This window comes from Condylostylus longicornis, unplaced genomic scaffold (genome assembly GCF_029603195.1).
Source record: "Condylostylus longicornis isolate FDR11 unplaced genomic scaffold, ASM2960319v2 ptg000096l, whole genome shotgun sequence".
Lineage (NCBI taxonomy): Eukaryota > Metazoa > Arthropoda > Insecta > Diptera > Dolichopodidae > Condylostylus > Condylostylus longicornis.
This window is the reverse complement of record NW_026578064.1, coordinates 612,217-637,848: the sequence shown is the minus strand read 5'-3', so window position 1 is coordinate 637,848 and position 25,632 is coordinate 612,217. Positions and strand designations below refer to the sequence as shown.

At 34.7% G+C, this 25,632-nt stretch overlaps 2 protein-coding genes across 2 annotated transcripts; one reads left to right on the top strand and one right to left on the bottom strand.

Moving 5' to 3' along the window:
- The first annotated feature begins 1,175 nt into the window (after positions 1–1,175).
- On the top strand, positions 1,176–8,627 carry LOC129613912 (uncharacterized). The gene is made up of 3 exons (XM_055528248.1): positions 1,176–1,237; positions 1,344–3,218; positions 8,492–8,627. The coding sequence occupies exons 1-3, from the start codon at positions 1,176–1,178 to the stop codon at positions 8,625–8,627; spliced, it is 2,073 nt and encodes a 690-aa protein (XP_055384223.1).
- Positions 8,628–8,896: 269 nt separating this feature from the next.
- On the bottom strand, positions 8,897–9,853 carry LOC129613911 (uncharacterized). The gene has a single exon (XM_055528246.1). It carries the CDS (start codon positions 9,851–9,853, stop codon positions 8,897–8,899), a length of 957 nt encoding a protein of 318 aa, XP_055384221.1.
- Positions 9,854–25,632: the final 15,779 nt, after the last annotated feature.

Here is a 25,632-nt window from a genome sequence, read left to right as displayed (position 1 = left end):
GCCGGCGTTTCTCAAGCAGAAGGCAAAATATCTCACCTTTAAAGCCAGTGTACCAAGGTCTAAACTAAGGAAAATTCTAAATCGTAAGCATTGGCAAGCAGGTACTCTTTTGGAAAAATTTTTTGATAAATCTAACATTAAAGTTAAGAATAAACTGCCTAACCACGACACTAATTCTACTAACAGTAACTTTATTAATAATAATAGAAATAGACTTGACAGTAGAAAAAAGAAAAACAATAGAGACACAAATTTTATCAATAACAATACTAACAAAATTAATACAAAACATAGTACTACTAATTTAAAAAACAACAATAACAGAAATAAAAATAGGAAAAACAATGACAAGATTAATAAAAATAAAGGCAGCAATAAAAGGAATAATAATAATAATAATAATAATAATAATAATAATAATAATAATAATAATAATAATAATAATAATAATAATAATAATAATAATAATAATAATATCAATAATAATAATAATAAAAATAATAACAATAATAATAATAATAATAATAACAATAATAATAATAATAACAATAATAATAATAATAATAATAATAATAATAATAATAATAATAATAATAATAATATTGATAATAATAATAACAATAATAATAATAATAATGATAATAATAATAATAATAATAATAATAATAATAATAATAGTAATAATATTGATAATAATAACAATACCAGTAATAAGAACAATATTAATAACAATTATAGTATTAATATTAATGACAATAATAATAATAATAGCAATAATAATACTAATAGTAATGACAGTAATAATAATGACGGCAATAATAATATTATTAGCAATAATACTGACAATCTTATGAATAATGGTGCCAATAACAATAATATTGGCAAGTATTCAAATTTCATCCAGGGCGAAACATTCAACGGGACCGTAAAAGCTCAAACTTGTAAGAGTGGCGAAACCAATGCGGCGACTATTCAGACTACTCTAATTCCCATCTTGCCTTCACAATCTTTTATAGATCCACTTGTTCCACCAGTTGTTCGTATGACAAAAAAGGCAGTTGAGACTGTACAAAAGATTTCATGAAACTTTAAATATGCAACCTGAAAGTGTCGAGAAGGACCTTCAGACTTATCGGAAACACATGAAGAGTAAATGGGTTGATTACTTACAAAGAATGAGGGAATCAAACGATAGGTTTTTTCTTCCGTCGGGATCCTCTAAATCACCATCAAAATGGTTTAAATAGTGACGGACCCACCCTTAAAGCCTCCCATAGTAGTCTTGTGACTATTCGTCCCATCAAATCATCTGTTTTCCCTAACATATTTTACCATAATTGCAGCGGTTTAAGAGGAAAGCTTAAAAATCTCTTTATTGACGCTAAATCTTGCAATTTCAATATTTTAACTCTTACGGAAACGTGGTTGAACGATTCTTTCAAAAATGAGGAAATACTTGACAGTAATTGGTCTGTATACAGAAAAGATCGTGATTATACAGCTACTGGTCAATCCAGGGGTGGGGGCGTTTTGATCGCCGTCAATAATCGGTTACCAAACCAATTGGTATCCACTTCAGTTTTTTCCACATTCGACCATCAATTTATCAAAATATACTCAGGTAGAATCTATACCTATGTGGGAGTGGTTTACTTCCCCCCTAATTCTGACGAATCCTCTTATAACGATTTCTTTACCATATGTAACGAAATATTTTCACAAATGCATGAGGATGATGAGATAGTTGTTCTAGGTGATTTTAATCGGTCGGCTTTATCGTTTATCAAAGATGAATGTGATAACCATCTTCTTCCAGTCAACTTCATGGAAGACATCGATTTTAATCTCGTTAGTACGTTCTATGGGAACGACTTGCAGCAGGTGGTACGTTACCCAAATGAAAGAGGTAATTGGTTGGACTTAGCTTTCTCAAATGCCTATGACAGCATACGGGTTCGACTTGCTACAGACGAAGAGAACCTTTTCAAAAATTCTATTCATCATAATGCAATTGTTCTCGAATTTCCTAATAACAAACTTAAGTTCTCTAAATCTTACAATAAAGAGATTGTATATGATTTTCTTAACGCCGACTACAACAGCATCAATTATGCTCTTAGCTTAATTAATTGGAACGATATGTTCCATCAGGACAATTTAGACAATATTATCTCCGATTTTTACTCTATTTTGTTCAGATTAATTGACGCCCATGTTCCAAGAATCCTTAAGAAGGATAGACTGGCGGAACCATGGTTAGACCGTAATTTAAGACAATTACGTAATCGGAGAAATAAATTATACAATAAAATTAAGCATTCTAGGGACAATAACTCACTTATTAATGAATATAATGAGTTGGCGAATGAATTCAAAAATAAATCCAATGAGGCATATGATATTTATATCCAAAATATAGGCAGCTCGATTTTGGGGAACCCGAAAAGATTTTTTGACTTTGTTAACTCCAAACGTAAATCGTCGGGATATCCGAGCTCCATGAGCAAGAACGGGTTAATATCATCTTCTAACTCTGAGATTTGCAATTTTTTTGCCGATAATTTTCAACAAACTTATAGATTAGATTCTCTTTCTAATTATGTCTATACCCCCACTAGTATAGATAACGGTCATCCCCTTTTTAAAGATGTTCATCTTTCAGTAGACAACGTACTTCAGGGTATTTGTGACTTAGAAACCAATAAAGGACCTGGACCGGACCTTATACCGCCTATACTTCTTCATAACTGTAGACACAATTTATCATATCCGCTTACTTTGATTTTTGACAAATCATTATCCTCTGGTTTTTTCCCGTCAATATGGAAAACTTCATACCTCATACCTATTCATAAAAAGGGGGATAAGACTGCGGTTGAAAACTATAGGGGAATTGCCATTCAATCTGTCATTCCTAAATTACTTGAGAGATTGGTTACGGGTATAATTGCACCCATTGTTAACCCATTACTAAATAATGAGCAACACGGCTTTAGGACTGGTCGCTCTGCGACCACCAATCTTTCAATTTTTACATCCGATATTCTTTCGTTTATGGAAAGAGGGTTTCAAGTGGATGCGATATATACAGACTTCAGCAAAGCTTTTGATCGCATTGATCACGTTGTCTTAGAGCATAAGCTAAGACAATTTGGTTTTAGGAACCCACTATTGGGATGGTTAAAATCTTACTTCACTGAAAGGACCCAATTTGTCAGGTTCCAGGGTGTTAAGTCGAAACCTATCCATGTCTACTCTGGAGTTCCCCAAGGAAGTCATTTAGGCCCTATTCTTTTCAATATCTTCATTTCTGACCTCTCTCAGTGTTTGGCGGGTGTTCCGCATCTGATTTATGCTGATGATCTGAAAATGTATCATATTGTAAGGGATATTTCTGACACTAATTATCTCCAATTAAAGTTAGAACATCTAAATTCTTGGTGCGAGACTAATAAATTAGAACTTAACGTTAAAAAATGTTATGTTATTAGTTTTTCACGTAAGCGTTCAAACCTCTTTCAAGAATATTCACTTCAAAACTCCATTTTAGAACGCGTTGACCATATTACTGATCTAGGTATTATTATGGACAGTAAACTCAATTTCAATTTTCATTATGATTCTATTGTTTCTAAAGCAAGCAAAATGCTAGGTCTCATTAAGAGGAGAGCCAGAGAATTCAACAATACTGAAGTAACTAAATCCCTCTATTGCTCCCTTATTCGTTCTGTTCTTGAATATGGCAGTATTATTTGGGATCCGGCATTTTCTGTACACAGAAATAAAATTGAGTCGGTTCAAAAACAATTTTTGTTATTTGCTTTGAGAGGCCAATATAACCCCAATGACTTCCAAAATATTCCTTCATATAAAATTAGACTTCAATCCCTGAATATGTTAAGTCTGGAGTCACGCCGGTCTTTGTTGTCTTCTTGTTTTACCTATGATGTCCTAACAGGAAAAACAGACGTGGACTTCATTAGAGACAAAATTATTATCAACAACGACGTCAGACCTACCAGACATACTAAATTCTTAAAAGAATATACGCATAGGACTGAATATGCTAAAAATGAACCAATAAATAGATGTTGTACTGTATTCAATCGTTTTAGTCATTTTTTTTCACCAGTAGTTACAAAATACACCTTCAAAAAAAAAATTCATAATTCACTACTGACCTAGTACAATATCATATGATAATTATACGTATGATCTAATTGTACAATTATTAAATCATATTAATATTAAATACCTACTCAGCATAAATGATAACATAATAAAATTCTTTCTTTTTATTTATTATTTTTTTTTAAATGTATCATATTACATTTGTGTCATAAATTCATTTAATGTTTTGTTAGTGTAATTCTATTTTGTTAATCTATAAGTATGTATAATGTATATTTTTGTCAATTATTGTAAACTATGTAAATTTTTGTAATTATGTAGCATCTTGCTTGGTGCAAATTAAATAAAATAAAATAAAAAAATAAAATAAAATATATAATACATAGATATACATTAAGTGACCTGTTCTCAATTCATTTACATAAATACCTACATTATTTATTTATATACATACTCATTCGCCTACTGCCAATAATGGGAGAAAATTGCTAACATGACAAACATTGTAGCTCTAAATGGTCGATTAAACTACATTCTTCTTCTTGGACTTAATAATTATCCCTACTGAAAATCTAAAAACTAATTTACAGAGAGAACGGATCAATATAAACATATTATTTAAAATCTGTCTAGCATTCTTGGTCCTCAAAATAACCTTCAAAATACAAAATTATGCATGCTCCATGTTATCTATTACAAATAATAAATACTTTAATACAAAAATGCAAATTATTTTCTATCTCTCAATAAATATAACTGTTCATTGGAGTATTTTTGAATAAATACAATATTATTGAATGGAATATTTGTAATACTCGTATAGGTACATACATGATTATTTTAATTGTTTTCTTTTTTCTATCAGTTTTTAGAAAAAAATCATATGTAACATTGCTGGAATATTTATTTTAGTACCTAATTTTAAATCTTAATAAAAATAAAATATATTAGCGATAATTATCATTTCTCTTTTTTATTAAATTTCAATGTTTGTTTTATAATCTAGAAATAATATATTTGTTTTATTATAAAGGAATAACCCCCCAAGCCACCGCAGCCATTTTTGACTTATTGTAGCCCCCCCACTCTCCCGTCTATAATATCCCCGTCCCTGGGCAGTGCCCCGTGAAGAAACACTTCCGCATAACGGCACCCTTTCGTGTCCCGCCAGTGACGGCCGCATTCCGCCGCGAGCAGGCAGGCAAGCCTGGCCCCCACGGCGGAAGAAGGCAGACCGCAGAAAGGCAGCCCCGGGTCCCCTCCGCGCCAGCTCATCGGCAACTTCGTTGCCCGCATGGCCACTATGGCCCGGCACCCAAATGAGCGTCACTCTGTTCTCCGATGCCAATTCCATAAGTGCAGCAAGGCAGCTCCAGACCAGCTTGGATGTAACCTGAGCTGAACGGAGCGCCAGCAGTGCAGCCCTGCTGTCTGAGAACACATAGATGGTGTGGTTTCTATACCCCCTTTCTAAATTGATTCTCAGACAGATCTCTATTGCATGTATTTCGGCCTGGAACACTGTGCAATACGGGTCAAGGGTTGCATATACACGCCTGTCCGGGCGGACACCATATACGCCCGAACCCACACCCGACTCCGTTATGGACCCGTCCGCATACCACACGCTCGAACCCGACCTAAGTACCGGACCATCCCGATCTAACGTCCATCGATCGGGAAGCAGAACCCTGTACCTGTGGTCGAAGTTGTACCGCGGCAGACAGGTATCCGACATGGTAATTCTTAGAATCGGATCGCTCTCAATGAAGTCTCTGTGAGTTCTGTGGGCCAACTTTAGTCCTGCCCCGTCCTCGCCAGAGAGAAGTCGGTAAGTCACTAGCCGAGCTTCCTTCAATATATGGAGGTGCAGTGGCGGCAATCCGATCATCACCTCCAATGCAGCGGTGGGAGCCCTCCGCATCGCCCCGGTCACTCCCAGGCAGGCCAGCCTCTGTAGTTTTTCCAGCTTGGCCCGCACACCCGCCTGCTGAGCCTTACGGTACCATACAATTGACGCATAGGTGACGATGGGCTTAGCAAGGGCCGTATATAGTGCTATTCTGGGACTAATTCCCCAGGTCCACCCGATGAAGCTCCTACACGTCCACAAGGCCGCCGTAGCTCTCCCGATAGCTCTATCTATATGGGTATTCCAAGAGAGACGATCATCCAGGGTTACCCCCAGATACCTTCCTCCCTAGAGTAACTAATACGTTCTCCAAACAGAATTGGACTGGTTAATCTATCCCTTCCGCGTCTGTTGAAGGCGACCAAAGTGCTCTTGCTTGGATTTATATTTAACTTAACGCCTTTGAACCACCTTTCCACAACACGTAAATTTTGCTGTAGAAGATCAGAAATAGTGCTCTCAAATTTTCCCCGCACGACGAAGGCCACATCGTGGGCGTATCCCCAAACACGCGCCCCGGAGCCCCTGAGAGCAGCGATTAGATCATCCACTACAATGGACCACAGGAGGTGCGAAAGATCCCCGCCCTGCGGACATCCTTTTGCATCGGAGATGAAGAGTATATCGTCAGCTATGGTGGACTTAATAATCCTATCCTGTAGCATCCGATTAACCCATCTGCTAGTCGTCGCATCAATCCCTCGTTTGTGCAACGACGCACAGATGACATGATATGGGGTGTTGTCAAAAGCTCCCTCTATATCAAGGAAGCAGCCAACTGCCACCTCCCGCACTTCCAGTGAGTTTTCAAGGACCCCCACCAGACTCTGCAGAGCGAGTACAGTAAACCTTCCCGACTGACAGGCGTATTGAGACTCATGCAAGGAATTGATTCCCAGTGCATCGTCCCGTATAAATCTATCAATCACTTTTTCCATTGCTTTCAATAGAAAAGAATTAAGGCTGATTGGACGGAAAGACCTTGAGTGGTTGCTTGGTCGCTTACCCGCCTTCGGAATATACGTCACTTTAGCTACCATCCATGCCTGAGGGATGTAACCCCACGCATAGCTGGCACGAAAAATTTCCAACAATGCTCTAGCGATATGTTGGAAACCCCTCTGCAAAAATGTAAGATATATCTCGTCATCACCTGGAGATTTGAAGGGCCTGAAAGAGAAAACAGCCCATCTAATCCGCTCATATTGCTCCGCCTCGGCTTAGCGCGGCAGCTCCCGTGATAGGCATTAGTAATAGCCACCGTCAGGGCCTCGCTGGCCAGTTCGATATCCATCCCCGTTCTGACAGAAGCAGGAATGGATTCAATCCCATCCATGAGGGGCGTTTCGAATTGACTCCAATCTGTGGATTGGGGCACCAGATATATTTCTTCTGCCAGGGCCCCGGAGACCATGATATCAAACCTAATCTGCCTATGATCGGACATGGATGTCTCATTTGAGACATGCCATCCACCAACCCTACTGCCGACAAATTCAGTGCAAAGGGTGATGTCAAGGACCTCTTCCCTGTCAATTAAATGTTGACAATATGACATTCTTTTTAATACATATATTTTAATATTGATACTTAAACTTAAAATTTAACTTGAAATTTTATTTTTTTTTTTCACAACCTTTGTCTTTTATGATTTCGATCAAAGCGACCTATTTAACTTTTATTTTTCTTCTATACAAAAAATTACCGTTAAGAATCCAGTTACCATATGTTTCAATAGAAAAATGCATTAGCCAATTTAAACATGTCACTTATCAATCGCACTGTTTTGTAGCGTTTTAAATTTGTGGCTACACTTGGTCGCTTAGGTAGTGCAAAAATTATGTTTTAGCTTCAACACGATTGAACGTCACTTGGAAGAAAAAAGTGGATAAGGAAATAAAGGGTTTATAGAGCCCCGACTCGCTTTCCGCAACGAAAGGATTGAAGGAAATGTAGCAATCATCATTTTTTTTTATTTTTAATATTATAGTCGTATTATTTAGAATAGTGTTTAAGTTGATAAGTTTTTAAGTATTAGAATGGTTTTTAAGTAGAAATTCGCTAGGTTCTAATTCGTTTTATTTTATAAGTAGGATCGGTTTGTTGAGTAGTGTTTTTTTTTTAATTCTTTGTTTGCGTTTCGTTAAATTTAAATTAATTTATTATTATTTCCTTTTATTGGAGTTGCCTTGCTCGCCCGGCAGTACCCATATTTTAGTTATCGCGCGTGTTAATGTTAAAACCGTCAGCACCAGGGTGCGTCTTAATAGTTCGTGCCGTGATCCATCTGCTCGGTGGTTCGTTTTCCTCTTTTAGTAATATAAGATCTCCCACCTTGACATTCTCTAGTTTTGTTTCCCATTTAGGTCGTTGTTGTAGTCGACAAAAGTACTCGTTGTTCCAACGACTCCAAAAATTTTGCACTAAGTTTTGCATTGGACTCCAAAGATCTAATCTACTGATATTAGTATCAAATACTGATGGTTCATGTGGTGACAATAACATGTCGCCAATCAAGAAGTGTGCTGGTGTTAGCGCATTCAAATTCTCTGGATCACTTGGTAGTTCACTTAAAGGGCGTTAATTCTAGCAGGCCTCAATCTGGTGAAGTACGCTGGTAAATTCTTTATAGGTTAATAACCTGTTTCCAAGTACCCTCTTAAAATGATACTTAGTGGAAATAAATGACGAGCATAACTCAATAATAATAATAACAACAAAAAACCATAACGATTAACACAAAAAAAGGAAAAACAACCAACCACCAGGCAATTAGATAATATAGATAATATAGATGAATAGAAACGAGAGAGAAAGACAAGAACAAGAAGAAACGAAAAAAATACTACAAAACTAAATTAACCAAAGTTTAGATTTAAGAGTACCCTTACTAATAGCAGGATCAAATACCAAAGAATTAGAATTAACAGAACGCAACATTCTAGTAACCGGCTCATTCCTACTATAATCAGTAGAGTGAGAGCGAACATTGTACAACTCTACAGACTTAAGATTTCTTACGTTATCCCTAATAGAAACCTGCCTCAACAAAGAAGAAGCCACAATAGCCTCTGACACGAGCTGATGGATAAGCACTATGTCAGCAACAACACTTCGTGCCCCCAAGGACTGCAAATCAATCAACATCAACCTAGCCTCATACGGCGGAAACCTAAAAGGATCAGACCAGCCCAAACTCCTCAAAGCAAAACGCAAGAATCTTCTGAACAGATTCAATTCGAGAAACATCCACAACACGAAAAGGTGCCCAAACCTGACAAGCATATTAGAGAATTGGCCTATTAAAGGACAGATACAAATGCTCGCAACATATGGATCAATAAACTCTCTAGCCCACCTCATTACGAAACCCAGCTTCGAGTTAGCCGTACCAAGGATCATATTCAAATGAGCACCAAAATCCAGCCTTCGATCAAGCATAACCCCAAGATCACAAAAGGTACTCACCCTCCACAATACCACCCCACCAAGGTAATAGTCATGGCGGACAATAGAAGACTCCCTCTTACGCGAGAAGCTCATGACACGACACTTACCTATGTTAAGTTCTAAGCCACTGACTCTACACCAGTCCCAAAGACTATCCAACCCGGCACAGTACACATCAGACAGAGCAGAACGGAAAGAAACCCGATAAAATCTGCAAGACAAATAGGAGTAGACCCACATCAAACTACAAAGAGAAAAACCCACGCCAACCAACTTTCTCAGTATAACCTGATGAGGAATAGTATCGAAGGTCTTACTAACATCTGTAAAAATAACTTTGACCTGACCACCCCATAACATTTATAGTATCCCTCTATAACATTAATAGTATCCGAGACAAACCCAACCAAATTTGTAACAACAGATCTGCCCCCCGATGCTGGACGGAGTGGATAAAAGGACTACAAAGAGTAGAAGTAATCAACCAAAATACTTTCAAAAAGCTTCGGAATAGCCGACATCTTAACAATAAGCCTATAATTACTAACCGAAGAACGTAAACCTTTCTTATGAACCGGAACAACGTACGACTCCTTCCAAGCCGAAGGAAAAACAGAAGACACCAATGATAGGTTAAATAAAGAAGTAAGAGGACCAACAAGGCTATCAGGGTATCTATACAACAGCACAACCGGGATCTCATTAGGACCAGGAGACCAGTCACCAGCCAACCTCTCCATGGCCCGCAGAACGCAATGAGGCCCCACATTAATACCATCAAGAGAATAAAATTATCAAGAGACACACCGACAATATTCATAAAGGCAGCAAAATCCAGCGATAGCCCACCCACACCATCAACTGGGGCAAAAACATTAGAAAAATGACAGGCAAATTTGAAATGACCGGAGGATGACCAGAAGAAAATTCAAACGAGGATGGATAACCATCAGACCAATTCTTAGAATTAATAAAATCAAAAAACTTTCGCGGAACGCCAAACATGCTACGCCGAAAGTCATTAAGACATGCACCATACAAATGACTACAAAGAGACCTAAAGTCATTATAGGCCGAGCAAAACCTCGCATAATCGGACGAAGACCTCGAAACCACAAAAGACCGCCAAGCACAATTCCTAACATTCCTAAGACGCCGCAATTCAGCTGCTTCTCACAATCCGCCGAAATGAGGAGAACCTGGAAGATTGAAGTTAAATTTTATTCCATTTTTGTGTTTCAATAGGATTTTATTTGCACCCATGAAATTAATAGCAAACACAATATAGTTCCTGACATAGTTCCTTCTTGCGCAAAATCTTTGGAACGCCGGGATAAATCCTTCAGCCGTCAAATCCGTCACCAGTTAAAAATGAATTGCTCTGACCAACAAATAGAGATATATATGCTTTGTGTTTTGATGGTTTCCTGGTTCTTGACGATTTTAATTCAAACCGCTCGCAGTAATCCACACCGTTGTGTGAAAATGGTCGACTCATTTTTACTCGTGAAGTTGGCAAATTGTCCATTAGCTGCTTCCGTGTGTCGAGTTTTTACCTAAAACATTTGATACATTTATCAACATAAAATCTTACTATATTTCGCACATTAATTATTCAATATTTTTCGCGCAATATTGTAATCATTAATTGAGAACCACAATGCAAAGTTTCTTGGTGAACTTTTGCAATTAATAAATTTGTAAAGTGATCTCGATCTGGTAATATGATGGCAAACTTTTTCTGATATGCCCAATCTGAATTAAACAATCTGCCTCCAACTCACAAAATGCCTTCAGGATCCAAAAATAGATTCAATTTTAAAATGGCACTCTTAGAATCCATTTCGAGTATTTTGGATAATTTTTCAATCTCGCAGTAGAAACGCCTTGCCTAAGCCCGCCGAATTAGGATGTTTTGCAGATAAAAATTTAGTGTTTTGAGTAGTCTTTTTCAAACTATTAATGAATCTGCAGCAATAAGCAGTAACACGAATCATGCGTATAAATGACGAGAAGTTTCTTCAAATTTATCATTTCTTAACTGCATGTGCGCCGCACATATTTTTCTCTTCTCGATCTCTGTGTTATAATTGACTTTTCGGGCTAATGTCTTTGAGATTGAGATAACCACTTGGGTCCTCGCCACCATAACTCATGTTTCTGTAATTCACTTGGATAAATGCCTGTAGACGCGCAGTCCGCAGGATTGAATTTTGTTGAAATGTGATTCCAAATTTTCTTGCCAAAAGTGATATGTATATGTGAGACTCTATTGGCTACAAATGTTCTCCAAGTTGATGGATGTTTTCGTAACGAGGCCAGAACAATCTCCAAGTCAATCCACGCAGAAAAGCACGCAGAATATACTTAACAACTTTTACTGCTAATGACGCGGCACAAAGTTCAAGCCTGGGTAAAGAGATTGGCTTTATAGGTGCAAATTTAGTTTTTGACATAATTAACGACACGTTTTTTTGACCATCGTTATCAATTATGCAAACATAAACAGCAGCAGGATACGCTTTTATGGATGCTTCCGAGGAGCCGTGGATCTCTATTGTTTGTATGTTTCACTTGAAATGAACCCATCTGTTAATTTTTATTTGTTCAACATCTTTTAATTTTTGCAGATAGACTAGCCATTCTTTGGTTTTCGTCAAGTTGTCAACCCAATTTTTCCCTGAGAGGCAGAAATTTTGCATTAATAGTTTTACCTTGATTACAATCCATTGTTCCTATATAATCTATGTTTCTTAAATATAGTTTCGTATCTTTTATGTCTTTTTCACATAGTATAATTTGATATTTAAGTCGATTAACTATTGTTTCTACAATTTGTATATGATCATTTAATTCCACCTCTTGAGAATTTACAGTCTGCCTTTCGACTTCGTTTTTACTAACTTCGTTGATGTTTATTTCAATATTTGAATAAATTAGATTAATTTCTTGAGTTTATGTGTTAATTCTACTAAAGAAGTCTTGTCCTTAATGTATTCTATTAAAAGTATATTCAACTAAAAAGAGTAACCATTGCTGTAAACAAGGGTTAATATCCTGACACATATGTATATCACATAGTTTTTAACCACTTTATTGGTTGATGATCTGTTTCTAAATCAAATTGTTTACTGTAATGTCAATAATATTTTGTTGTACACGCTATGGCCAAGAGTTCCTTTTCTATAGTGGAGTAATCTCTTTCATGAACGTTAAGAGTTCTGGTCGCAAAGAAAATTGTATGACCACCCTAAATCCGAACCGCCCCAAGCGCATAATTTCCAACATCTGTAACAAATTTAAAGTTTTTTTCAAAATTTTAATTAATTTCAAAATATTTAAGAATGGGGCACTATGTTACTAGTTCTTTTAATTTTTCAAAAGCGTAAATATAATCGGGATTATTAACATTTATTTTTGTTTTTTTCTTTAAATATTTGGTCATTACATGTAATTTTCTATAACACCCTGTTATGCCTAGAAAGGCTTTTATTTTTTTCTCAGTTAGGTCTAGAATTAATTGAATTTTCTTTGGATTAGGCTTAACTTCTGATGGTGTTAAAATGTGCCCTAGGTATTCTGTTTCCTTCATAAGAAAATTGCATTTGTCAATCTGTATTTTTAGGCCTGCTTTTCGTCGACAATCGAATATTTTTTTCATATTTGTTAGACGCTCTTCTAAACAAGTGCTAAAAATCAGAATGTCATCCATTACACAACACAAATTTTATTAATGTTGTTTTATTAATAATCTCTCAATATGGAATTCATTAATCTTTGAAATGTCGCCGGTGCGTTTTTCAATCCGAACGACTTTCTTTTATATTCAAAATGACTCAAAAGGGTCGGAAAAGCAGTTTTCTTTCTATCTTTATCGTTCATCATAATTTGGTGAAATCCCTTCGCAAGATCTAACGTTGTAAAGTATTGTGATCTATCAATATTTTGTATAGGAATATCAATATTTGGTATAGGAAATTTATCATTAATTGTTACCTCGTGGAATTTTCTATAGTGTAGGACTATGCGCCATTTTTTTTTTGCCCGAATTATCAATTTCCTTTGCAACTATCCAAAAAGGCGAGTTATACGGAGAATTAGTTTATCTTATTATGCCCTAAAGAAGCATACCTAGAATTTGTTACCTATATATTTTTGGCATTTTCTACCGTTGTATAAATTTGGTGTTTAATTTCGGGAGTAAAAGTCAACTTTTCATTTTCCACAAAACACAAATCCTTATAATTATATAAAAAAACTTTTTGTTGGTTTCTCTTCTTCATCATTTAAATTTGTTAAATTTAACTTGCTTAGAACTTCAATAGATTTTGAAGTGCAATTTCATCAAATTTTATAAAAAAATTTCCACGAGTTTGTTACTAACTATTAATTTTGGTCTAATCTCTTTGATTATTTACAAGCTTTTGATTTGGAACAATAGAGTACAAAGTACTCTGTATTTGCCTTGTCCTTGTCAGGACAAGGCCCACGTTCCATTTTTGTTTTTGAAATGAGCGAGATTTTTGATAGGTGGCTTCATTTTCTTTGTTGCCCTCCACAGTGAGTAATTGGTTTTCTCAAACGCCGTCAAATTTTGAACATAATTGGCAATCGAATCCTCCTTGTCTTTTCTAGTATAGTGTGTTAGTTCCTACGATTCACGATTATATCTGGTTTTATCAGTAGGATCACGCGTTTGCTGCCACCTCTTTCTCGCCCGCCTGCTTTGTCTTACTTTTGCTAGTATATGTGGATGGATAGTTAATACCTCCCCTTTAAGTAGCATTAATTTTCGAATTACTCCAAGTCTCATTTTAAACAATTTTAGTAAAGTTTTCGGCCTCCTCATCTATGGCTGGGTCGTTCTTATTCTTTTCCTTAGATCTATTTGTCGTTCAATCTCTAAATGAAATCTTGACCAATCTGTAGTCCCATTTGTCAGGTTAAGCTCTTTTCATTACAATATTTTCCTTAAGCTCAAGAATAACTACTGAATGATCGTAGTTAAGATCATAGTTATCATGTACTTCAATGAAATTTTTCGCAATCCATTTTGTTATGAAGAAATCTATTAAATCAGGACACTTATTAGCATCTGTTGGCCAATACTTTGACTTCGCAATAGAGCGAAAAAGCACCGCCTATTGCTGTCCTAAGTTCTATTCCTCTAGTTGAAGTATGCCTTGAACCCCAATCAGTGTGCTTGGCATTAAAGTCACCTCCAATATAAATCTATCGCCTAGGTCGGTCAGAACGTTTTGTTAGCCACTCTAAATTTTTGCTTAGTCGAAGTGATCTGATCCTCGGTTTGCATCTGGTGCAGATCGCAAATACACTATATTTTCTCTTATTATTATCGCCGTTCCGTCATCAGTTTTCGTTTGGAGAACGTCCTTGTATGTTACATTTTTTGAGACTATTCTCAAGGTGAATTGCCTCGGTGGCCGGTCAGAATTCTTCTTCAAGTTATTGTTGCTGTTGTTATTTCTACGTTTTTGCAGTTTCTTAGCTACAAGGCATTTCCTATAGTTTGCTGGATGGGTCTCCAAACAATGGGAACACTTTGCTGCAGTACTCTTTGGCTTACTACAATCTGCGGTTAAGGGCCTGCCTGCACATTTAAAACAATTCGGTTCTCTCTGGCAAAGTTTTTGTGTATGCCCATACCTTTGACACCTTTTACACTGCGGAATGATCCTATCCTTTCGAAGAGCCTCTATCCTAACTTCCATCCGGTTTATGTGATCGATTTCATAAATTTTTTTTTATCTCCTCGTCATTTGAGAACGTTAACATAAACAGCGGTAGAGGCACTATTATGTTTTTTATTTTCATTTTTAATTTTATTGGTTACATCTAAGATCTCTTAACCTCTATAGCTTAAGTCTTATTTTATATCTTCCGGTTTACAACTGGGGTGAAGATTTCTTACCATGACTTTTATTGGTCTGGCTTCTTGCTTTCATAGGTATGCCATTCAAGCCCAGATCCATTCATGGCCCTGGTAAGATTCCTGTAATCCATTTCGGAATTCGCAATGAATTTAAATTGATTATTATTTATCATGTTAACCTTATAATTGATGTACTTATTTTTTAATGTTGACTCCATTTGATTCTAGTCAACCCCACATTACTTATGACTACTGGAGGCGGCCTAGAGTTTTTCGTGATATCCCCTCGACTTTTAGAATCAGGAACATCCGCTTTCTCAGCGTTGATCGTCATCTGGATCACTTCCGGAGATGATTCTGATTTTCTTTTTTACTGGACCTCTTTTGCTTTAGGATCCAATTTGTTTCTCTGGCGAGTTCTTCCACATCTGTTAAGTAGGCGTCTAAGATTGACCTTACCTGCTTTGCTTGTGCTAGCGTCTTTTTCTTCATGACTACTGTTATTAGACCTATTGTTTGTAATTTGCACATGTTTCTCTTTCTTTAGCTTCTCATTCCCAGCCCTCAGTTGAAGAAACTCGTTTTTCAAAGCCACACAGAGCTGGCTTGAGCTTTACTCATGTTCATATCCTTATTGGTCTGTGGAGCTTGAGTGTTCGGTAGTCCACCTTCCATCACTTTATTGTTTTCTAAAATCCGATCTCAGGTGAAGGTGACGAACGCCGGGTTTTCGCACTCCTCCTGAACGAATCAACCAAATGCAATAAATGGTTTTCCCCAGAATCCGTAGAGCCGACCTCCGAAGAGTGTTGATTCTCCAACATAGTTAGATTACCCCCTTGATTACTAAACCTTTTGTTTTCTCCATTGCAAAAATAATTCACGTTTGCATTTTATACCTCCTGCCGGGTTTCAAAAACTGCGGTTGCTCAGTAATCAGACACAGACCAGGGAGCTCCCTATTCTAGCTGAGATGCTTCTGGATTTACTGCCCGCGCGTTTCCTTACCAACGCAACCCGATTTAGGCCCCGAGTACTCGCTTTCACCCGCTCTCGTCAGCCTTACTAAATAAGTTTCCCAGGAGACACCCGGCTAATAACTATGTTACTTACCAGATGAGAGGTAAAAGTCGGATTTGTTGGCAGAGCTGATGCTTTCAGAGGGCATTTCCTAGCATTAAGAGCTTCACATATTGGGAAAATGTGAAACCAACACCATGCCAGCCTTTGTCTCCCTTGTTGCCTACATGACGCCGAACTAAATTACCTATTTCAACAGTTTCAATTACTATCCCTACTACAATTTATCGCTATCTTCGGGATGGTAAATTATGGGCTTATTATTAATATCAAAATATATATCAAAATCATATAATTCATTTAAAGAATAATTTATAAGTCTAACGCTATCAAATAATTTTCTTAAAGTACTTACACGTAAACTTCTGTTGATAAGCTCTGCATAATCTGCTCTTGGTCTCAGCTCTGCTTTTACGTTGTTCCATGCTAACTCTGATCCCAGACGTTGTATACAGCGTTTTGCTGCATAAAACCCTTAATTTCCTTGAAGGATGTATGATTTTTCATGCATATTTTGTATTTCCCAATAAGGTAAGTTGAGTAGTGTCGGCTAACAAAAATATTAATAAAAGTAATATAGGTTGGCACATTTCAACAATTTGAATTATCTCATTTCGGTTATTTATACGTTACTTATAAAATTGTTTCAAATAATTTCAGTTAGTTTTTAAGTTATTAAAAATAAATATTTATGTACCTACTTCCAATCAATTTTTTTTTAAATAATTTTAAAACTATTTCAATGTTATATTGAGTGCTTCAAAAATTTTGTTGTGCTCTTCTTTCATATTTTATTAGCAGGTAAACAAGAGCAATCTATTTATAATATGGCCCTGCCTGTGTAGGAATCTTAATAGTAAACGCAAACGGACAAAAATTTAGGGGTATCCGTACCAAGTACTTGTCATTTTACAATCGGAGTTTTTGAGTCATTTGCTAAGATAATATTTATTTCGAAAATAAAAAAGATATTCGAATCCGGTCATAAAAATATATTATTGTCTTTTCCAAAACCCTTTATATATTTTTTGAATTAGGTAATATATTAGGCTTTAAAAATTTTACTCAAAAATAGAGGTAAAATTTAGAAGTATATATAAAATTTGTATTTAAAAAATAATATTTGATTGGATTTTAGATATTATTTTCTAATTTCCTCTTCAAATTTTTTTCTTTGCTATCTATTTATATCAATTCTCAATAATTATCTTTCATTAATTATATTTTCAACTTGACACCACAGTTACTTCCCATATCTTGAGTTAACTTACCCTATGAGAAAAAAAAGCAGTTCACTCAAAAATAATGAAATGCTTTCAGGAACATATAAAACGTTAAAGGCGAAGGTTGTGCTTGTTGCTTTTCCGCTGTTTCAAGAATTTTAAAATAATTATGAATGAAAATATTAATATATTTCCTTGATTTTTCAAATATATTTTCGAAATTTTACCTGTTTTATAATAAGTGTAAATTTATTTTAATATTTCTTTCCTAAGAAATTGTTTAATTTTGATGTAATGTCTGAGATAATTTCGGCCTGGTGTGTGGCACCGTTTACTCATCAAGTAAAGTTTGACGATTTTGTTAATTGGATAGAATTTTGATAAAAATTTAATATGTAAGCATATAATCAAATCAAGCAAAATCGTGTGAGAAGAATAAAGTCTTGTCCAATTCTTATAAAACTTTATGAAAAAAGTAAGAAATAAAGTGACCAAGGTAGGCTTTACTCGTCAAGAGTGCAATGATCAGCTTTTTATTGTGAAGTTGGTATTTTTAGTTTTTTTATAGTTTAAAGTTGTTGAAAAGGGCTCCAAAAAAATTAGTATAAAAATTAATATTTTTTTATAAAATTTTTAAGTACATTGATACATATCATAAATTTGGTTTTGAAAAAGGTTCTTGTTCTTTTCCTATGTGAATATGCTATATCCTATACTTTTCTATATGAATATGGATGAAAACTATGTTTTTAATTTTTTAATTCAATTCAATAATTTATTTTCTTATATTCCAAATAACTAAATAATACATAAATAATTTGTTAAAAACCTTAGCCCTAGCCCCTAGGTCACATAATTGCATTAACTTTCTGCCTAATTATAATGTTAAGTATGTATAAAAGTTTGTCTCCTAATAAAATTACAATTTAATTTCAATTACACAAAAATTTTTAAAATAAATGAAGTGCAGCAATAATTATAAAAATATATAAGAATCAATTAAACAGTTGTTCTCTCTAATGAACACACAAATCGTTTTATCTTGGCCTTAAAAACGCATGTTGTTTATGATTTTATATTATATGCAGTTACATAGGCAGTTACATACGACGGTGTGGCCTTCGTCGTGCGGGGAAAATTTGAGAGCACTATTTCTGATCTTCTACAGCAAAATTTACGTGTTGTGGAAAGGTGTTGCAAAGGCGTTGGGTTAAATATAAATCCAAGAAAGAGCACTTTGGTCGCTTTCAACAGACGCAGAAGGGATAGATTAACCAGTCCAATTCTGTTTGGAGAACGTATTAGTTACCCTAGGGAGGGAGGTATCTGGGGGTAACCCTGGATGATCGTCTCTCTTGGAATACCCATATAGATAGAGTTATGGGGAGAGCTACGGCGGCCTGTTGGACGTGTAGGAGTTTCAGCGGGGGGACCTGGGGAATTAGTCCCAGAATAGCACTGTGGTAATATACGGCCCTTGCTAGGCCCATCGTCACCTATGCGTCGATTGTATGGTACCGTAAGGCTCAGCAGGCGGGTGTGCGGGCCAAGCTGGAAAAACTACAGAGGCTGGCCTGCCTGGGAGTGACCGGGGCAATGCGGACTTCTCCCACCGCTGCATTGGAGGTGATGAACGGATTGCCGCCACTGCATCTCCGTGTATTGAAGGAAGCTCGGCTAGTGACTTACCGACGCCGTTTTGGACCCGTCCGCATACCACACGCTCAAACCTGACTCAAGTACCGGGCCAACCCGATCTAACGTCCATCGATCGGGAAACAGAACCCTGTACCTGTAGTCGAAGTTGTACCGCGGCAGACAGGTATCCTACATGGTTATTCTTAGAATCGGATCGCTTTCAATGAAGTCTCTGTGAGTCCTGTGGGCCAACTTTAGCCCTGGGTTCGCACTATTGCGAATTTCTTCACGGGGCACTGCCCGATGAAGTACCACCTGCATACCCTGGGGAAGTCGGGCTCCCCACTGTGCAGATTTTATGGGTGTAGCGATGAGACCGCCGTGCACATTCTCTGCAAATGTCCGGCACTGGCTGTTCGGCACCGCAATTGTCTTGGACATGCGTCCCTAAGTGTTCGGGAACTGTTGTCTAACTCCCTTAGGGATATCTCCGGCTTTGTGATTGGGACGGGGATATTATAAACGGGAGAGTGGGGGGGCTACAATAAGTCAAAAATGGCTGCGGTGGCTTGGGGGGTTATTCCTGTCCCACTCGGTTCCCTTAGAATCTACAAATCTACATAGGCAGTTTTTATTTTGTCTATCCGTTTTAAAAAGTAAAGGTAAAAAATTAACTTATTTCTAGTATTATAACTATGAATATCAATCATTCTATTAAGGATGAAATTGTGCCTTTATTTATATGTAAATCGACACATGCATTATTGTAAAAAATTTAGGGTTTTATTGAAACAAATACAAATGATAAACAAACTAAAATAATTGTTTCTAAAAGTGTATGCATAAAAAAAAATTTTAATTTTTAAACTTTTTTCTCTAAAAATTTCTGAATAAATAGAATAAAAATATATGTAAATGTTCAATTCTACGCGTGCCATAGCAAATTCGAAACGATCCAAGCCTTACCCGCGTGCCAATAGTATGTCATCTAGGTTATATACAATTCAATCTTATATCAATTCAAATACTTTTAAAACTTTTAAATTTAGCATTCTAGGTACGAGTATAACAACCTTATTTGTGCCATAGCAAATTCGAAACGAGCCAAGTCTTACCCGCGTGCCAATAATTTGTCATCTACGTTATATACAATTCAATCTTATACCAATTCAAATACTTTTAAAACTCTTAAATTTATCATTGTAGGTACGAGCATAACAACCTTATTTGAAAATATTTTGAATATAGAGAGTTTTTGAATATTATGGCTTTTTCATGCAGACTATCCAACGTATTTAAGGCAATACATATTAGGGTTTTTAGTTATAATGCACACAGTTTTTAAAATATAATGCACAATACATCTTGCAAAAGTGTAAAGGCTTACTTTCCTAACAATTTATTCGATATAATTATACCATTTGTTCTATTATTTTACAGAATTAGTCGTAGATAATTAAAGTTTTTTGAGATTTCTATTATGTTATTGCTATGGAAAATATTAAAATTGTTGAAGCATTGATTCTCAAACAGCATTATCTTGATTTTTTTGTATTTAACCACAGACGATGATTCCTGAGGCATTTCTCAAAACAACAACTGTGTTTAATAGAACTCATCAGGTCGTCTTGAGAACGTTCCGAATATTTCAGTGCAGCATTGTGAGCATACAACTGAAACGTTTCCCTCAGTCCCAAACGTACCATGTCGTCCATATAGATTTTGAAATGATATGGCCCCAATATCGAACCTTGTGGAACACCCCTTTTCATAGTTTTGGATTTGCTTGCACTCCAATTATTCTGAACTTTCTGCATCAAAGTAAAGCCCACTGAGTTTGTAAGCTAAAACCTCATGATCAGCACAATTGAACGCTTTTTGCATTCTTATTCTTTTTGCCTTTTTTTTCTTCAATAAACGCAAGCCACGTATATACAATTTCCATATTTCTAATTATAAAATTAGTGAAAATTAGCTTACTTACTTTTACGTTGATTCAAATTATTTTTCTTTTGGTTATTAATTATTTTTTTTTCTCATGATCGAAAAGGAAAATTTAATCTTTGTTGAATATATAAACCAAGGCTAAATGAAATGCAAAAAAATTACATACATATATTTTTGTTATATCACAGACAATACACTGTAGACATAACAAAAACAGCCTAATCGTGTATCTCACTTTCTTTTACTCTCTTTTTTTTCACTTTCAAATCAGAATTCTTCGTTTTTCTAATGGATATTTTTCCAATAAGATTACTCATTTTTTTAATTGGATTTTTGCATTTCTTCTTAAATCATCTGAGATTTAATTTTCAAAAACAACCTGAATCAATTTTGTACACATTTTAGAAAAAAACGAGATACGCAATGCCGAATAATTCTTCTCACTCGAAAATTACATACAAATATATGATAGTTACTCATTTTCTTGCCCAGTAAAATAGTGAAAAAGACGATCAGGTCCGTAATATCGATATTGAAATGTTCAGTTAATATATTATAATATTATAAAATAATATTATAATACTCTCAGTATTATAATATTAAAAATCTGTGACACAAACGTAGTATTCAAATTTTGTTATAAATTTTTTTTTAAAAATTACAAATATTATAAATGTATTCTCTACTGACTTTTTTTGGCACTCAATTTTGAAAACTTCAAGTATAAAAAATTGCTGATATAAGTATGTATTTGTATCCAGAGTGCTCTGACGTACAAAATTGTTATTATGAGTTCTATTATCATTTAAATTATGAAACTATAATCAGTGCTCCCGCTGGCAAATTTCAAAAGGTGCTAAAAAAATGTAGTTTTTCAAAAAAAAATGCATAGTTTTCCAAATTATATGAAATTAATCCGTGCTAATTACTATTCAATTTCCACAATTTTCAAAGAGTGATTGGTTATTAATATTAAAATATTATTTTTTTATTAAAATATCATAATATTTTATAAAAGTCATAATCATAATACAAATTTTGTACACAATTCATTTTAAACGAAGCAAATTTCCTACTGCGTTTTTGAAGTCAGAATTAATGATTTGAATCTTTAGAAAATATAACACTGGCGTGTGTTAACATTTTCTACAAAAAACTTTTATATAAATATTGCAAAAATCGATTTTGTAATGTTTGGTAGGTAAATCTAGCAGCATAAATTTTTTTTAAAATTAAAAAAAGAACAAATAAAAAAGAATTCCAAAAGAAAGGGGTAAAAATCTGAAAAATTGCAAATTGGGTTTATATAAATCTATCCAACCTCTTAAAGTAGAATTTTTATACCAAGTCGTCCTATTTTGTACAAATTAACACACAAATTAATATTAATTTGCTATATTCAACAATGTAGTTTTTTTTATTTGTAGTAAATTCTTTAAAAAATCATTACAATTTCTATTACATTTTAGATGTAAAAGTTAAGGTCAGAAAATACATATGTATATAATATTTATTCTGTAAATGTTGAACTATGTGCTAAAGGCGATTCATCATGAAAACGGAAAAATTTAAAAACATATGTACAGTCAATGCACTTTCTATTACACCCAACTCACACCAAAATATTTCTGGTACTTTCTTTTCTAAATGTTCTAGATTTAAATACAGGAAGAGGCAGTGCGTATTTAATAAAATATCTTTATTACTTTCTTCAAATAAATTCGGAAATCTGCTTAGAAAAGCCAGCAAATAACATTTTTTGAAGATAAAGCAATTTCGCCATTTAATATTAGCAGTTAGTATTAACAGTTAAGTAATATTTATTTAGTGTTTGAGAAAAATTTATCCATATTTCAGCAAAATTTTCAAATGTACCCAATTTTGGCATCTAGCAGATTTGAGTATCTTTGTATCCAATCTAAATCTAAAACAAAAATGTATCCACATGGATACAATTGTATCCAAGTGGGAACGCTGATCATAAATTCATATTGCAGGCTCGTTTTGACTTTTGTGGTGATAAGTTGTAGATATTTTTAGTTGCTTTTATTTCTTATTTTTTTTTTAATTGTCTTTTTTAGAATAATTAATATAAACAGAAATTTTTCTTTTTGTTTTTATCAATTATTATAGATTGTGATTTTTATCGTTTTATTTGTGAATTTTTAATGAGATTTAATTTTAACTTTTTCTTTTTATATTATCTGTGATTGTAATTGAATTTTAATTTTATTGTTTTTCGTCAACACTTTTTTTTGTGTTAATTTTTGTTTTGTTTTTTTCGTAAGTCTAAGTTAGTCTGGTACGTCGTCCTTTTTATAATATCAGTTTTGATTTTTCTTTTATTTTTTGCCTTCTAATGATACTCTTTTTTTTTTTGTTTAATACTTCATAATTTTTTAAATGTTTTCTTATAATTTTTTGGCGCCATTTTTATTTCATTTATTTTTATTATATTTTTACTTCTTGAGTGTTTTTGTAACAGTTGCTCTTTCTTGTTATCATCTCGGTCGTTCTTTCTTTTATTTTCACTCATTTTTATTATTTAAATTTTGGTGTAACGAAATATAGTCTAACCCAGGCATGGGGAACCTGCGGCCTTAAGGCCGCATGCGGCCTTTTAACTGTTTTTTAGTGGCCTTTGTCCTTAAAAAAATTTATTTCTTATATTTCTTAAAAATTAAAATTTTGCTGCCAAATTTTCGAAAACAAATCAAACATTTAGAAAAATAAACCGTGCACATTAACTTTCAAATTTGAAAACTAAAAATTGGAAAATTCAAAGCCATGAAATTTCTAACAACGTTTGAATTCAAAATTTACATACATATTTGTTTGAAAACAAACCCATATTAATATTTGAATCCTATGTCCGGGCTTCTTTCAGAATAATTGTATGCCATGCTAGTAAACTTTTTCAATAATTTTAAAAAAAATGCTTTCACACATTTGTTTGAGTTCAAAATTTATTTATTGTTTGAAAACAAACACATATTGATATTTGAATCCTATCAAAATCAAAAATTTAAAAGAAGCTCAAACTTAAAATTATTATAAAAAACAAAAAACAAAAAAAAAAATTATTCTCATTTTTTAAATTGTTTTATGTTATTTTTTATATTCTGACATAATTTTGTTTTCATCAACCTACACAAAGCAAAAATTTATAACCTTTGGACTTTTTTTAAACTTTGCGGCCTGATTGACTTTGCATTGACTAAAATTTGGCCTTATATAGAGAAAAGGTTCCCCATCCCTGGTCTAACCATTTCCTGGTTCATTTGTGGTGTTTGATTTTTGATCTGCTGGCTCTATTTTTTTTTGTTTTGTTGTATATCGTGACGGTTGAGTATGTGGATTAGGGTTGTGGACATGTTAAGGCCGATACCAATTTATCTTCTCCGGATATTTGTGGTAAACTTTTCACTCAAAATGTCTTAAAATTGGAGGTAGTGTTCCTAACCGTATTCGTGAAAGGTCAAGTAACTGTGTTTTGCTGTTATTATAGAAAGCTTTCGTTGGGGTCACAGTCCTTACAATTGCCGAAGTTGGGTTCTATTTCCAAGAAGGTTTCTAGGGATTTAGATGGTTTATATGCGGACTTTTCGGTGCTTTCGGTAGAGTTCGATGGGTTTAGCATGTTTTCTCCAGTTGCTACTCCTCCGGGTTCTCTAGTGCTTGATGGGGATTGTGGTTTGGCTGGTTTCACTTTGCTGAACGATGCATTAAGGCCTGTTATGCCTCTCCTTGTGTCTCGATCACCTGGTCTGGTACTTCGTCGCTTTCGCCTAGGAATGATTTCGCTCGGCCGTGGGGTCTCCTCTGGTAACCTCGGCTCTTGCGGCGACTCTTCCTTCCGGAAGGAACGGAAGTCGTCTGGTGGCGCTGTTGCAGATGTTCCGTCCTTGGTTTCTTATTTGGAGGTTCGGGTTGGCGTGACGTCTACTGGTGCCTCTTCGGGCGTTTCGAATTCGAAGGCTGCGGCGAGTTTGCATCCTCCATTGGTGTCATGACGTCACAGACATATATTTCCTGATGAATTTAATAGGCATCCAACTGCGCAAGTTTTCATCTGAACCTAAAATTGAAGCTAATTAAAGCACATAACATACATATATTTGATTAAATATAAAGGAAAAGTCAACTTACCTGTTGAATATATTGCAGGTGTGCAATCACTTCAGTGCTGGGTATTTTGGTCCAGCACAGTCAATCCTTCTTTCGTGGTTGATCACGAATTTATTTTATATTAATTTTATAATCTTTGGGGAACTTTTATTCCATAATTTTTCTAATTTTGTAAAAAAAAACCACATTTCACTTGTTTATTTTTATAGATCAAAGATTGACATTTTGCA